This window comes from Mya arenaria, chromosome 2 (genome assembly GCF_026914265.1).
Source record: "Mya arenaria isolate MELC-2E11 chromosome 2, ASM2691426v1".
Taxonomy (NCBI): domain Eukaryota; kingdom Metazoa; phylum Mollusca; class Bivalvia; order Myida; family Myidae; genus Mya; species Mya arenaria.
This window is the reverse complement of record NC_069123.1, coordinates 67,768,724-67,784,518: the sequence shown is the minus strand read 5'-3', so window position 1 is coordinate 67,784,518 and position 15,795 is coordinate 67,768,724. Positions and strand designations below refer to the sequence as shown.

Below are 15,795 nucleotides of genomic sequence, written 5' to 3'. Positions count from 1 at the left end.
GAATAAGTTGTATCAAACAGGTCTGCAAATTTGGCACTGGTCGTAATATTAAGTGCAGTTTGTGAAATAATGATGTTTCCGTTTGAAGAATAATGCGGCGGCTGCCATTGCCTCAATGCCCATATATACGATAAACAAACAAACCGCTTTAATACTAATGGATTAATGGTTTTTCTCTTATCTCTCCACAGTGAGATCCCCTTGATTATTTCGGTTGATAAAATTCAGAAGAATACAAATAAAATCAGCTCAGCCAAAAAAAATGTGTGCTTGCGCAAATTATTATTTTTAATTTTTGCATTTCTCATGTCAAAGTTGTACCAAAAAATTAACTCTTGAATATAAGAGTATAAGTATGTTGTACACCAGCTCCCTGACCTTCATGGTGTTCAATGTCAACACCCAGCTCCCCAACCTTTATGGTGTATAATGTCAACACCCAGCTCCCCAACCTTCATGGTCCCCAACCTTCATGGTGTATAATGTCAACACCCAGCTCCCAAACCTTCAAAGTGTATAATGTCAACACCCAGCTCCCCAACCGTCATGGTCTATAATGTCAACACCCAGCTCCCTGACCTTCATGGTGTATAATGACAACACCCAGCTCCCCAACCTTCATGGTGTATAATGTCAACACCCATCTCCCTGACCTTCATGGTGTATAATGTCAACACCCAGCTCCCCAACCTTCATGGTTTATAATGTCAACACCCAGCTCCCTGACCTTCATGGTGTATAATGTCAACACCCAGCTCCCTGACCTTCATGATGTATAATGTCAACACCCAGCTCCCCAACCTTCATGGTGTATAATGTCAACACCCAGCTTCCCGACCTTCATGGTTTATAATGTCAACACCCAGCTCCCTGACTTTCATGGTATATAATGTCAACACCCAGCCCCCAACCTTTATGGTGTATAATGTCAACACCCAGCCCCCCAACCTTCATGGTTTATAATGTCAACACCCAGCTCCATGACCTTCATGGTGTATAATGTTAACACCCAGCCCCCCAACCTTAATGGTGTATAATGTCAACACCCAGCTCCCAAACCTTCATTGTTTATAATGTCAACACCCAGCTCCCTGACCTTCATGGTTTATAATGTCAACACCCAGTTCCCTGACCTTTATGGTGTATAATGTCAACACCCAGCCCCCCAACCTTCATGGTTTATAATGTCAACACCCAGCTCCCTGACGTTCATGGTGTATAATGTCAACACCCTGCCCCCAACCTTTATGGTGTATAATGTCAACACCCAGCTCCCTGACCTTCATGGTGTATAATGTCAACACCCAGTTCCCCAGCCTTCTTGGTGTATAATGTCAACACCCAGCTCCCCAACCTTCATGGTGTATAATGTCAACACCCAGCTCCCTGACCTTCTTGGTGTATAATGTCAACACCCAGTTCCCCAGCCTTCTTGGTGTATAATGTCAACACCCAGCTCCCTGACCTTCCCCAACCTTCAAGGTGTATAATGTCAACACCCAGCCCCCCAACCTTCATGGTGTATAATGTCAACACCCAGCTCCCCAACCTTCATGGTGTATAATGTCAACACCCAGCTCCCCAACCTTCATGGTGTATAATGTCAACACCCATCTCCCTGACCTTCATGGTGTATAATGTCAACACCCAGTTCCCCAGCCTTCTTGGTGTATAATGTCAACACCCAGTTCCCCAGCCTTCTTGGTGTATAATGTCAACACCCAGTTCCCCAACCTTCATGGTATATAATGTCAACACCCAGCTCCCCAACCTTCATGGTGTATAATGTCAACACCCAGCCCCCCAACCTTCATGGTGTATAATGTCAACACCCAGCTCCCCAACCTTCATGGTGTATAATGTCAACACCCAGCTCCCCAACCTTCATGGTGTATAATGTCAACACCCAGCTCCCTGACCTTCCCCAACCTTCAAGGTGTATAATGTCAACACCCAGCCCCCCAACCTTCATGGTGTATAATGTCAACACCCAGCTCCCCAACCTTCATGGTGTATAATGTCAACACCCAGCTCCCCAACCTTCATGGTGTATAATGTCAACACCCATCTCCCTGACCTTCATGGTGTATAATATCAACACCCAGTTCCCTGACCTTCATGGTGTATAATATCAACACCCAGTTCCCTGACCTTCATGGTGTATAATATCAACACCCAGTTCCCCAGCCTTCTTGGTGTATAATGTCAACACCCAGTTCCCCAGCCTTCTTGGTGTATTATGTCAACACCCAGTTCCCCAGCCTTCTTGGTGTATTATGTCAACACCCAGTTCCCCAGCCTTCATGGTATATAATGTCAACACTTTATTAATGCAAACTCCTATAGATATATTATCATGCTTTGCTCTAAACAAGTAATGCAACTATTTACTACACTGAATTCATATTAGCAAAGGCATACAGAACTTGGCTTTCAATGCAATACTTGAATAATGTTCATTTAATTCTAAATATAAACCAGAAGTTTTGTTTGCCCCATGCTTGCTGTCAACACCTGAGTGTGTTTGTTATCATTTTAGCTAAATATATAAGGGACTAGACACCAGATGGTCCAAAAGTCGCCAGATACAGTATTTCCTCAAAACAAGGCGATAATACATAATTTTACATGATTACAAGAATAAATGCAACAATCATGTTTCTTTATCTTCTGAATATAAACTTGTTTTTACAAGTCAAGAGGTAATATTCCTTCTGTTTCTCAATCAAAAACAGTTGAACACTGACATTTGACAAGTCTCTTAACCATGACATAATTTATGCGTATTTTCTGTATGCGTAAAATAGTAACAAATACCATGTTTTTGTTTACATTGTTTCTATCATTGCTTTTGACTGGAAATTAAAGGAATTAGAAATTCTACCGCTTTTGAACCCAAACTACCGCTTTTGAGGCCTAAATCTACCTCTCTGTCATTGCCAAAGTTTCACATGATAAATATACCGACACTATTTTTAAACTTACTGGGATTTGCATAAATTGGGAAAATGTGCAAAAACTTCGAAAGATGCATATGTTGTAAGCAATAAGATACATCAGTATGTAAGCTGTTAATTGCGTTGTACACAATGATGTAAATTTTATGTTTTTGCCAATATTCTTTTTTTCTTGCAGTTGTATCATCTGGTGTCTAGTCCCTTTAATATTTATTAAAAACAGATTTGGTCACACGCGTTCCTCATCTTCAACTAATCTTCTTTTCTGCTGCTAACTATTTAGTACAGTGTTATCTTAGTTATATTTCCACTTAGTTTGCATGTACATATCCAATGCAACCGACATAGCTGATTATACTTGTCAGATAGTGGTGAAAAATGCATATACAGAATTAAAAATGAAAAGTACATAGAAATACACATTGCAAACAAGTGGCACCATGTATTGGCAAAGAATTTCAGGTGCTGGAAAAAATACTTTGTTCAGCATTGAAGCCTGAAAGTATACATGTTGTATTCAGACATGGCAACAGCTAAATAATGCTGTAACAGAGAGCCCTGAGGATTGTAACATGCATTGAACCAATAAATAAAATTAACTTCAAACAATGACAAGATTGGTCCTATTTTTATTGATCTTAATAACTATAGTACATCCTAGCATGGATATAAAGTTCTATATATTTTTAAACTGATAGAAATTTTGCAAAATGCAGTGACAGACGAATTTAAGTGCAATTCATGCGTAAATATTATTATCTTGTAAAATACCAAACATTAAAAACCTACTAATGGTATGTTGTTTCGGTAATAGAGGGTAAATCTACTAAAGATGGACATTATGAATCACCGCAAGCTTGTTTTGCGAGGCATATGTCACATGGTTATGGACCTGAGGTACTGCTTTCATTAAATTTGCAACATTTCAGGGAAACACTCAAAAACGTTTTTCATACCATATAAACTTTTCATGAAATATCCTTATGGTCCATGTGATAAAATAATCACTCATACAAAGATATAAACAGCACAAATTTTGTCGTTGTCTGTCAGTCCTAGATTCTAGTGCAAAAAAATTAAAATGGTTTGGTTAGGGTTACATCCTTTTCAAAAACAGGTAGGCTTTTTTTTTTAAATAGGCTTTATGTTTAAAGAACGTTATTGTCATCATTGGCGAATGGTATTTAAGTTATCGTTTAAATAAAGCTTTAAAGGTTTAAACTTAATATTAAAACACACACTTATATTTAATATATTTTTAATTATTTACTTTTCTTAATTATTGATTTTTTACCAACTAGCTGGCTTTAAAAATGGTGTGCGCCTATTTTGTAGGCAGAGTCAAGTAACCCAAATCAAGTGGTTTTTTTTAGGCCTATGGTATTATCTCTGATTTTTATTTTATTAATACTGTATATCAACAAGCCATGGATTTCTGTTATGATAGACATGATGATGACATGATATTAAAGATGGTCAGTTATCAGGGTATGTCCACTTAGTGGACTCTGCTTTTGCACTCTTACATCACTTCTACATTTTGTTAGATAATCGTGCGAGTCCACCTTGTGATCAAATAGTTGTTGACCTTGACCTTGGTACCAGTATGATCACAGTTTACAGAGGGTCCTAGTATCACCAAGGTCATGTGATGCACTGCAAGGACAACCCATATTTGAATGCTTTCTTGCTACAAAGAATACTTGGATTATCTTGTTAGAGATCATTTTTAGTTAGTTAAAACTATGAAGCGTATAGGTAATTAATATTTGACAATAGTAAATATTCATCATTTGTTAAATCTTGCCAATTAAAACATACTGGACTTGAACTAATAAATATACTAATATGAGAGCTTGAAATCGAATTGTTCATTTACTGAATTCAAATAAAGTACATGTACCACTGTGTGATGGAATATTCAATAATATAGACAGATAGATAGATAGTTTATATTATTGAGTTTATGGAAGTTATTTGCATATAATATTACATAATTAAATTTTTGATTCATTCATTTTTGTCTCTTCCTAGCTGTCTAGTTAGTGTAAATTATCATTTAATTTGAAGTTGAACAGAAAGTTCAATTCAGGATGAAATATGAGAAAAAATCAACTGGGTGTAAATTGCAAGATTTCAAATAAAATTAGTGGGATGGAAAGGGTAACTTTAAATGAGCCCTGAAGTGCTGTTGGGTGCATACAACACCCTGAACTGTGTATGTGCATCAGTGTATGCGGCATAGTATCATGTTTAAAATAAAACAAACAAAAAACATTCTCAATTGTGTCTTAATGTGTTTCATGTGATTGCAGGTTCCCGTCTAATGGATGACACTGTATTGAAGGTGCTGGGAACCGGGACGGTAGTTGCCACGGCAGCTGCCTACTGGCTCACACGTAGTCCACCAAGCTTCAACCCGGCAGTTGACTTCACTGAACAGACATACGATGCCTTGGTAAGTTAAGCTGAACATTATGTAACTATTTAAGGGAGATCATTTGTCAAATGGTATCTCCACTGTTATTTGCCTTAAACACAAATTACTGTGAAACCATAAATATTCGTGGGACATTAATTTTCGTGGATTTCGTGGGTCGGCTTATCCACAAATTCAAGATCCTAACGAAAATTTGACCTTTAATTCTGAAATCGTACTGGCTATGTAAAAGGGTATATACATGTATTCACATGAAAATACATGGTCGTGGTATATAACTTTAAAGTACTGAAATCCTAGTTTATTTTACTATTCATATGTTTTATATAATATATTATTAACCTCAATGAAAATAAATTAAAGACAATTATTAGTACTTGCATGGAGTTTTTTGTATGACATTGCAGTCATTGCCAGTCATTGCAGACATTGCCAGTCATTGCAGAACATTAAAACCAGCTGATTATCAACCTCCTGTGCAGCACATGTAAAACGTGCTGATTATTTACCTCTTGTGTTTGAGGGTCGCCACTTGATTTTGTTTCTTTGATCAAATATTTAATTGAATATTTAATAAAACGCTCTTCCTGCGTTTTTACACTTTGCAAAAATTCTCAATTGAAATTCAATGACTTCACTATTTTATATCCATAGATAACACCAACAAAGTACTGTCATATTTGATATTGTTGAAAATATTGCACCAAAGTACCTTTAGTTTTGAGCACTTTGGTTGTGAAATCCCCAACTTTGTTATGCACAGTTTTGTGGAAGTGAACAATGGTTTTCTAGATTTCATGTCATTTTCTTATTTCACATAATACAGTGTTAGGCTAGATGTAGTGCATCTTTATGTATGACCCTTGAATTACCGATCAAGCGATAATTTACATATTGTCCCATTTTAGTGTCATAATCTGCATGACGTATATAATACATAACGCAAGGTTGGCGCATGGTGAATTTGCTGATGATTAAGGGTCACATGTTTAATTTTTTTTTCAAAAACTGAAAATCCACGAATTGATGTACCCACGAAAATGCCCTTTTTTAAAAAACCACAGTACTTAATAGTTAAATACAAGGCCACCTGTCACAAACCTTCAGTTTGGTAAATGCTTCTTAATTTCACCCAAGAGTGATAGAAACATACATAAAACACCTATTCAAAATTGACGATGAACACAAATGATAAATTCATTATTAACCAACAGTACAACTGAATTTGAACGAAATACATGTGCCACTGTATTAGTAGGGAAGATAATGCATATGGCAGTTTTATAAACTATTGTGGGAAATATAAAGAAGGAAACTACCTCTAGGACAAAGATACATGCTATTTTTAAATTACAGTTAATGAGTATTACCTACCAGTAAATGATTAAGTTTAAACATTGGTGTAAAATCTTTCAGTTCAATTCCCTCCAGGCAATGCAGTACATGTACTTCTTTAATGCCACATCAGAGCATAGGCATTCATTCTGGAAATCCCAGAGCTATATATTTAGAAGCAGCATCATTCTCAGAATAGAAATGGATGTAAACATGGGCCGATAGAACCAATAATATGTCATAATGGCCTGATTCTGATGAAATACTATGGTATGTTTACTGTTGTTTACCATTGATGATTCATCCATATATAGTGGTGTGACGGTCATAGAAGTACTAGTTATTAAGCATTCTTCATTTCAAGGAAGTTTAAGCTGAAAAGAAGATGTAAAATGTTTATTATTGGGACTTCAGCTATTAGAAATATAAAAGTCAGCAAAGTTAACATTGCAAGTGTCCATAAGTTATTTAATCAAAGTTATAAATCTGTCGCTGTGAAGAGAAGTGGTTTTAAAAATACTTTATTGTGCACAAACTCTTGACGGTCAAGATTTGCGTATTTAAATAAGTCAGAGCTGAAGGTTACATGCCATTCTGACTAGCGGAATTAGTTTTACCAGTGTTATTAGTGAAAGTAGTTTAAATGAGTTAAGGTCGCAAGCATTGATTTCATATGCTGCTTGTATGGTTAACAAACACCAAGACAATAAGGATGATTTACCTGAGTGATTTAAAATAACAAGGCCAGAGAGATATGCTTCACTGACTTCACGAGTTTTGTATCAGTGTAACTGGTTTTGGGGCTTATTGAGGCTATAGTTCATGTAGGAGTACTAGTGACTATACACAGGTATTCAGTAGGGAATTAGATGGAGAGAAGTACATACCCTCATGTACATTAACTGTGAACTAGTGTCAAACTGGTAGTGAGCTTCACTGTGTGTGTGTGGATTTAAATTTCTAGAGTTACATTTAAAATTAGTGCAAATGTCTAGTTTGACAAAGTGAATTTAAAAAAGATATTGCAGAAAGTGAATCTTTAATTCTTATAAAGGCAGTTATAGTGACTATAAAACTATGGGAGGATCTGCCAGTGCATTCACGGACCAGGAAGCCTTGAGACATCAAAGCACCAACATTCAGGTGGGACACAGTCATGTGCCGAGAGGATGACACTTGTTGTATACATTAAATTTTACTATATTGTAGTACAAGTGCATTTTCAAATTTAGTCTGATATAATTGTTTGATTTAATTGCATCATGATAAGACTGTAAATTGTCGGTAATACATTATTTACTTATCATTGTAATAATAGTGGAACTTAAGGCTGATTATTGATTTTCACAAACATGAACATAAGATGAGTTAATCTACATGCAGGGACAATACTATCGTCTTATATCGTCAATATTGGGCTCGTAATATATGTAACCTGGAGTTCACATAACTGGGTTTTCCCATGGAGGTACAAATAAAACAGTGAAATTCAAGCTATTGAATTTAATGTAACAGATTAATGATTCTGTTGTTTCCAAAGTAACGTGTCTATTAAAGTAATCCTTGGAGGAAAAGTGCGCCTCATTTCGTCAGTCTTTATTGTCTTCATTGTTTTTTTGGCTGCTTCATAGCATTATTTGATTTTTGTACATTTTGAATATTTTGAAGTTGGTCATAAAATGATATTCAATTCATCGACATGTATGCCTAACATCTAGATTAGTGGCAGTTAAGTCCTTTCCTTGTTTTGTAACTGCAAAGTCAGTTTGGTGTGACAATGCATTTGATCACATTTGAATGAAGTATAGCCATAGCTTACTTAAAACTGACAAGACTGTTTAAAATAGCATAGGGATTGCATGTGTTGAATCTATGACCAGTATCATCTTGGAAGTTCTTACAAGTTGTGACCATGTAATAATTCTTTGTATTAAATATGGTTCTATAAGTTGATTTCATGTTTCAAGGGTTATTTAAAAAAAAGAAAGGCATTTACATTCTTGCATGATCATATGGTTCAACCACCCAAAAGCATACTGTATTATAAGTTAAGAGCGTTTTATTGAAGGGTGCTGCAGCCTGTCCTTTTTTAGGCAGCATCCTTCCGCCCTCATGGAGACCATATTATGGCCCCCCCCCCCCCCTTCTACCTGCATAGAGTTAAATGCTTAAGACTGTCAAACATTTCATTTGTTTCCAGTAAAACTTATAAAATATGATTATAAATGCATACAATCTTTACATATTTGGTAGTTGAAACCTAATTAACTATTACTTCAATTAAACACAATCCCTCACATTTTCTGTCAGAATGTTCGAAAAGTTCTTCTCAGCCCATGCAATATGCCTTTTTCTCCCCTTGTCTGAAATACCCTTTTTTGTAAAACCTGATTAAAACTGTATGACTGAATAAAACCGTACTTAAGTCAATAAGAAATAGCTTTGACTTTGCCAAGATGTATATGTGCTCATGCATGTACAGTAATGGACCATCCTCTCACATCGATCAAGGGAAAATTTTATGGTTGTTATATTAAGTGATAAAATGTTTATATATTTGGTGATAAATACCTCCTGTCTGTTGGACTGGCGTACCATGACCGTTCAATTATTAATGAAATTAAAGCAATAGGATCTTTAAAGATTCTCACAGCTGCACAAATATATAATTTTTGTTTATAATTTTATATACTTACTATTTTGAAGGAAAAAGATCAATAATGTAAGACTATTTTTATTCTGTGACAATTTTCTGTCAGTCACACTGAAATAGGACAGAAAGGAATGAAATTGTAAACCTCTGAAAATCTATTCATAGTAATGACCATTTAACATTAAGGTCTTTCAGGTAACTGATCATAGCCGTAAAAATAATGACCTTTTACAATCCATAAATTGAAATTAGAGACTTTCATCTTTGCTATAAACACCTAATCTTGTAAGTGTTCCCTGGCAAAAAATCATAAAAATAACATGTCATATAACATAATTATGTAGTTGGTATTTTTAAAGTTGTTTTTAAAGCTTTTTGATATCTATTCCTTTATTGTAGTAGAGCTTAGGACAATTAACTGTGAAAAAAAAAAAATTTAGGACAAAAGTGCCACAGAGTAAATTGAGAAAGGTGGGGTGGAAATAAAGCAGGCGCTATGAATAGTTTGCTGTTATTTGCTCCACTGGCCGAAGGCCATGGAGCTTATGTCGTCACAGATTGTCCGTCATGAGTGAGTGCGTGCGTGCGTGTGTAAACTTTTACTTTAAACCACATCTCCTCTGAAACTGATAAGCGGATTTTGACAAAACTTCACAGGAATGTTCCTTTGGTGGTCCTTTACCAAAATTGCTCAAATGGTTCCGGTCCATTGCACAATATGGCCGCCAGAGCTAAAAATAGCAAAATCTTTAAACGACATCTCCTCTGAAACGGTTCGGCAGATTTTGATGAAACTTGACAGTAATGTTCCTTGGGTGGTCCTTTATTAAAATTGCTCAAATGGTTCTGGTCCATTGCACAATATGGCCGCCACAGCTAAAAATAGCAAAATCTTTAAACGACATCTCCTCTGAAACGGATAGGCAGATTTTGATGAAACTTGACAGAATTGTTCCTTGGGTGGTCCTTAACCAAAATTGCTCAAATGGTTCCGGTCCGCTGCACAACATGGCTGCCAGGGCAAAAAAATAGAAAAAACCTTTAAAGAACATCTTCTCAGAAACCGATGATCAGATTTTGATGAAACTTAACAGAAATGTTCCTTGGATGGTCCTTTATCAAATTTGCTTCAATGGTTTCGGTCCACTGCACAAGATGGCCCCCAGAGGTAAAAATAGAAAAACCTTTAAACGACTTCTCCTCAGAAACCGATGATCGTATTGCAATGAAACTTGACAGAAATGTTACTTGGGTAGTCCTTAACCAAAATAGCCCAAACAGTTCTGGTCTGCTGCACAACATGGCAGCCAGAGCTAAAAATAGGAAAAACCTTTACACCACTTCTCCTCAGAAACCGATTATCAGATTTTGATGAAACTTGACAGAAATGTTCCTTGGGTGGTCATTAACCAAAATTTGTTAAATGGTTCCAGTCCACTGCACACCATGGCTGCCAGAGCTAAAAAATAAAAAAAACTTTATACGACTTGTCGTCGAAACCGATGACCTTTTTTCGATAAAACTTGACAGAAATGTTTGTTTGGTGCTCCTTTACTCAAATTGCCCAAATCATTTCGGTCCACTGCACAACATGGCAGCCAGAGCTATTAAAGTAAAAAAATTTTTTAAATAACTTCTCCTCAAAAATTGATGATTGTATTTCTATGAAACTTGACGAAAATGTTCGTTAGGTGGTCTTTGCTTGAACCTTTTGGCCAGTGGAGCACAGGCACTGATGTGCCTCTTGTTTTTTAACATCAGACTCAAGAGTGAAGCAAGCCTAATGAATTAAACTTCTCATGACAAGTTTCTAAGTGAATTGTTGCCAGCTCTACATAATGTTTTTGTTAACAGGGTCCAGAGAAAGCAAAAATCAGCAAGCAGGCAGAAAAAGGGGTGACTGTGGCTTATGATGAAGAAGATGTGCGCACGCTTCATGATGCCTTCAAGAAGGGTGCAAGAATCTCCAGTACGTATAACTACCACATAGTAAAGAACTTAATGATGTACGGTCTGTTTTAATGTAATATTCAATTGATGAATACATTCAGACTTATGATAGGTTGTTCTGGGTTTTAAAATATATTTGTGACATTTCTGAATGACTTTGATTGAGTTTCAACCTTATGTACGGACTGAATATCAAGCATGTGTCGTGAATAATTATGATAGGGAATGGCTAGTATCCTGGATTGTGGTTGCTTACCAAATGCCTGAGGCAAGACATGGTTTATTGAAGTCATTGCCAAATATCATTATGTAACTCATGCAATAAAAGATGGTTTGTAAAACAACAAGAACAAACTAAGGCCATTCTTAGTTCTTCAAACAAGTAAAAATGCTATCCAATTACTACACATACTTTGATTCCTTAATAAAAATATAGAAAGAATTATCTGGAATACAAATGAATGTTATAAGAAAAAAACGATCAATGAATTTTGAGACATACATTTAAACATATTGGCACCTCAACTTCCATTCCATAAACAGCCTTTGGCAATTGCGAATATTTTCCAATTAACGCATCATCTTCGGATACGTTCATACTGCAAAAAAATGCATATTAATATGAATTGAAAATTGCTCATCTCGTTTGTATTATGTCAGCAAGCCACAAAAAACTTTTATCAACATGTTGAAAAGTTTTAATTTATGATTTGTTATATTTATTGTTGTCATCAGCGTATCAATTTTACTTTAAAAAGTGATTTAAAGTATCAACTATGAAGATTGATTTTTTCCAGTGTTATTATAATGTCAACTGTTTGGATACGGTGGGGTCATTCTGTTCACAGAATGGGTGAGAAAGAATTTCTGTAAGGTTTTCATAAATGAAATTCAGTATTGATTTAACAATTCTAGAAAGAAATAATGGACTATTGGTGTAAATATAAGTAATAATTAGTGCGATTGGCACTTCAACCAGCCCAACTGCATTCATACTCGGATGATGACATCAAATACACTATTAATTTCTGAATTAATCATCAATCACTTTAAAATATTTGATATTTAGCCAACAGCCAATGACCAATGCATGAATTGGCTATTTTAACAAATTATATGGTAGCATAATATGGTTTATTTTTAGGTTGGCCAATGCTCAATGCATGTTTATATGAACAGTTCAAATTCCATCAAAAGCATGATAATGATGAAGAGAGAACATTCAAAGACAGGAAACAACTGTTGTATTGCGTCATACATAATATACACAAAGGCAGAAAGATGTAAACTTTCTTTTCAACTGTTACAGACATGGACCACATTCTTGTCTGTATAATGATACAATAGGTTATCAATGGAGAGGCTATGATAAGAGGCTATTCTTTCAAGGTTATTCATTCTTAGTAGTTTAGTGTTTTGTGTTGGGTCATGAAAATGCCATGTTCCTATTTTTCATGAGAGCTGATAAAGGGGAATTGAGTCTATGGTCTATGGTTGGTAGCTAGAGTCTATTCCAGTGTATAAACCAGTACTGATGTTCTTGAATTCAGATGTTCGAAGGTTGGACTCCATGACCCTATTGGATGAGAGGCAAACAGTTTTACCACCTACCAACCTCTCTCTCTTTTTGACTGTACAGAAGCCTTTTTTTAGTCTTTAGGATACTTGTAAGTTAACAATAGCCAAGCTCTTGTTGGTCACTTAAAATTAGGGTTAGTTATTATTATAGCGTACCTGTATTATTCTATTTCAGACAATGGCCCGTGCTTGGGATGGAAGCCCTCCCCAACAGAGCCCTACAACTGGATCTCATATAACGATGTGAGTTAAAATAGTACACATGTGGGCTTATTGGGCAGTGTATGAAAGAATGATAATATACAAAGCTGTTATGATAGTTCTCCAAGGGTTGATGGTAAAATGTAACAATCTAGTAAGCTGTAGAATTAATTTAGATCTGAAGAAAGTGTGAAGGCGTGTAGTTGTAATATAGACATTATTGCATGATTTGAAGAAAAAGCACAGTATAGTTACTGTACAGAACGAAAGTATTGTGCATATTTAGGCCTTTTTTTTTTTAATTATATGTTTTACGAACGGCCAGAGAGGTAAAAGTGTCAGAGGAGGAGGAAATAAAAATAAAAATAAAATTACATTTCTGGAATTTTATTTTTTGGTCGGGGAAAAAAACACACAGAAAAGCAAAAGCTATGATGTATCCTTTATGATTTTCTATTTGAATGTCAAGTCAATATATATGTAAGTGTGTGCACATTTGTTTTTGTTTTATCTGACAAGTTCACTTCATATTTTCATTTATCACTCTTTAAACTTTGTAAACGCATGTTATAATAGACAAGTGAGATAAAAAAAATCAATTATTTTCGGTACATTTATTTGCCATTAAGAATTTAAGGAATCGGCCATCACTCCACTGCGTTGTCTTGGCTTCAAATTGTCCGATACCAATTCACCAACCATGTCATTGTTACAGTTAGCAAAAGAGCTTTTTATCTGTTTGTTTCCTTCTATACAGCGAATATTTATCCGCCAGGAACTAATGGGGGCAGCCATTTTTTCAATGACGATGCAAATCCAGGTGAGCTAAAACCCGGTACCAGGTATCGATATCGAGAAAAGCCGTTATCACAGTTTATGATACCGGATTGTGTTGATACCGTGTTATTTAAAGTATGCATTGGTTGTCAATAAGCAATAAATAACGGACCGTGGATACTTGGATTTATCATCTGATAATAACCCCAATATGAACATAATCCGGTATCGGAAAGTGATACCGGATACTGGGGGATACCAGGTACCGGATACCGGGTTTTTAGCACCAGCCTTCAAATCCAATGAATGTTTTTCATTGGCTCAAACTTTTGCAGAGATGTTTACACCAATAATTTTACAGCTATGCGATGTCCTTTGCTTTTAATGATTTGCCGCGATGAAGTTTAATTTGGGGAAATAAAAAAAACAACGAAATCACAATTTTATTTTTATTTCAAAAATGAGTTTTTTGGAGCAGCGGTGTTTGCAAAACATAGAATTAAAAAAAGAAGGCCTTAGTACATTTGAGGGTTAAGAGATTTTATTTTTATTATCAAGCATGTGATCACAATCTTATCTCGGCCTTAATGTCATGAAAACTCAAGGCAATGAAAAATTATAGCAATCTTGTACAAGCTCTTGTAGAAGCAAACTACTTCTTAACATTTATAGACATGAAGGGTCCCATATATCTATTTAAATCAATACACGGTATCTTTCAAATACCGGTGTGAATATCATGTTTGTTTACTTAAACAAACATTATGAGAGCTGTCATGTTTTATTCCCTTTGCCGAGAGGGTGGGGGGAATTTGATTTTAACAGGTTTTTAGCTCTACTGGCCAAAGGCCAGAAGAGCTTATGCGATGGTAATGTGTACGTAGTATGTGCGGTCGTGCGTTCGTGCGTCTGTAAACAATTTGTTGTGAACACGATACAGTCTTCGGTTTTGATTGTATCTTGATGAAACTTGTACAGTATCTAGATATCCATTAGAGCTCGCTTCCTTTCGAAAACCATTTTTAGCCAGGTCTGCATGAGCGAATTCTATTTTTAGCCAAGTTTACATGTACAAGTAAATTCAAGTCTAGAGTTAAGGTATACAATTTGCAAGTCTAGGATTTTGAGAGACAATTTGCTTTTTGCTTCTGCAGTTGATTTTGTGAATTACTCTGCCTTGTTCTTGTTGAAAGCCCAAAGGCCATTTTTTAGCTTTAAGTTCTGTAGTTTGTGCATTCATCTTAACAAAATTGGTTGTGAATGTTTAAGTTATGCACCTGGTGTCATTACTGGCCACACCCAGGGTTCACAGGTTTGGTAAACATAAATCTGGAAAGGTTTGAAAATCTTTTTGTGTGTTTGTGCATCCATCTCAGCACAATTGATTGTGAATGTTTGTTCAAATTGATCAATGTTGTCCTAGGATGCCCTTGACTTTGACCTTTTGACCAACTTTTTTTAACTTTTAAAACTACAGAAATTTTTACTATGAGTACAGTTTTGAAAGCATTTTTTTTTTGTCAGATGACTTTTACTTGGCACATATTAATATAGTTCATACAATACTTTCTGGGCTCAGATGTTGAACGTGCTACGTTTTCAGGTAACCCAAACACAAAACATAAACTATATGTCATGTTGCCTTTTATCCATACATACATGCTGTAGATTGATATGACCACAAAAGCCATGCCAGTAGAGCATAGGCCCTTTTGGGCCTCTTGTTTACAGAAAAAATTGTAATTAACAAATAAAACCTTTGTATTATCATGATACTGTGAGACCAATATGCTATCATGATACTGTGAGACCAATATGCTATCATGATACTGTGGGACCAATATGCTATCATGATACTGTGGGACCAATATGCTATCATGATACTGTGAGACCAATATGCTATC

General features: G+C 35.7%; 2 protein-coding genes across 3 annotated transcripts in view; one reads left to right on the top strand and one right to left on the bottom strand.

The window, feature by feature from the left end:
* LOC128202853 (ketimine reductase mu-crystallin-like) overlaps positions 1-6,787 on the bottom strand; it is a 36,647-nt gene extending 29,860 nt beyond the window's left edge. Inside the window, exon 1 of the mRNA XM_052904036.1 lies at positions 6,772-6,787. The gene's annotated coding sequence lies outside the window, so the exon portion shown is untranslated. The remainder of the gene's footprint in view (positions 1-6,771) is intronic.
* Positions 1-15,795, top strand: part of LOC128202839 (long-chain-fatty-acid--CoA ligase 1-like) — a 57,164-nt gene that overhangs the window by 8,696 nt on the left and 32,673 nt on the right. The window contains exons 2-4 of one of the 2 annotated variants that reach the window (XM_052903996.1): positions 5,273-5,415; positions 11,240-11,354; positions 13,089-13,156. In XM_052903996.1, the coding sequence (XP_052759956.1) occupies positions 5,284-5,415; positions 11,240-11,354; positions 13,089-13,156 (315 nt within the window). In that variant the 5' untranslated portion in view covers positions 5,273-5,283. Of the gene's footprint in view, positions 1-5,272; positions 5,416-7,091; positions 7,876-11,239; positions 11,355-13,088; positions 13,157-15,795 lie in introns of those variants that run through there. The other variant, XM_052904004.1, reaches the window with a different exon arrangement.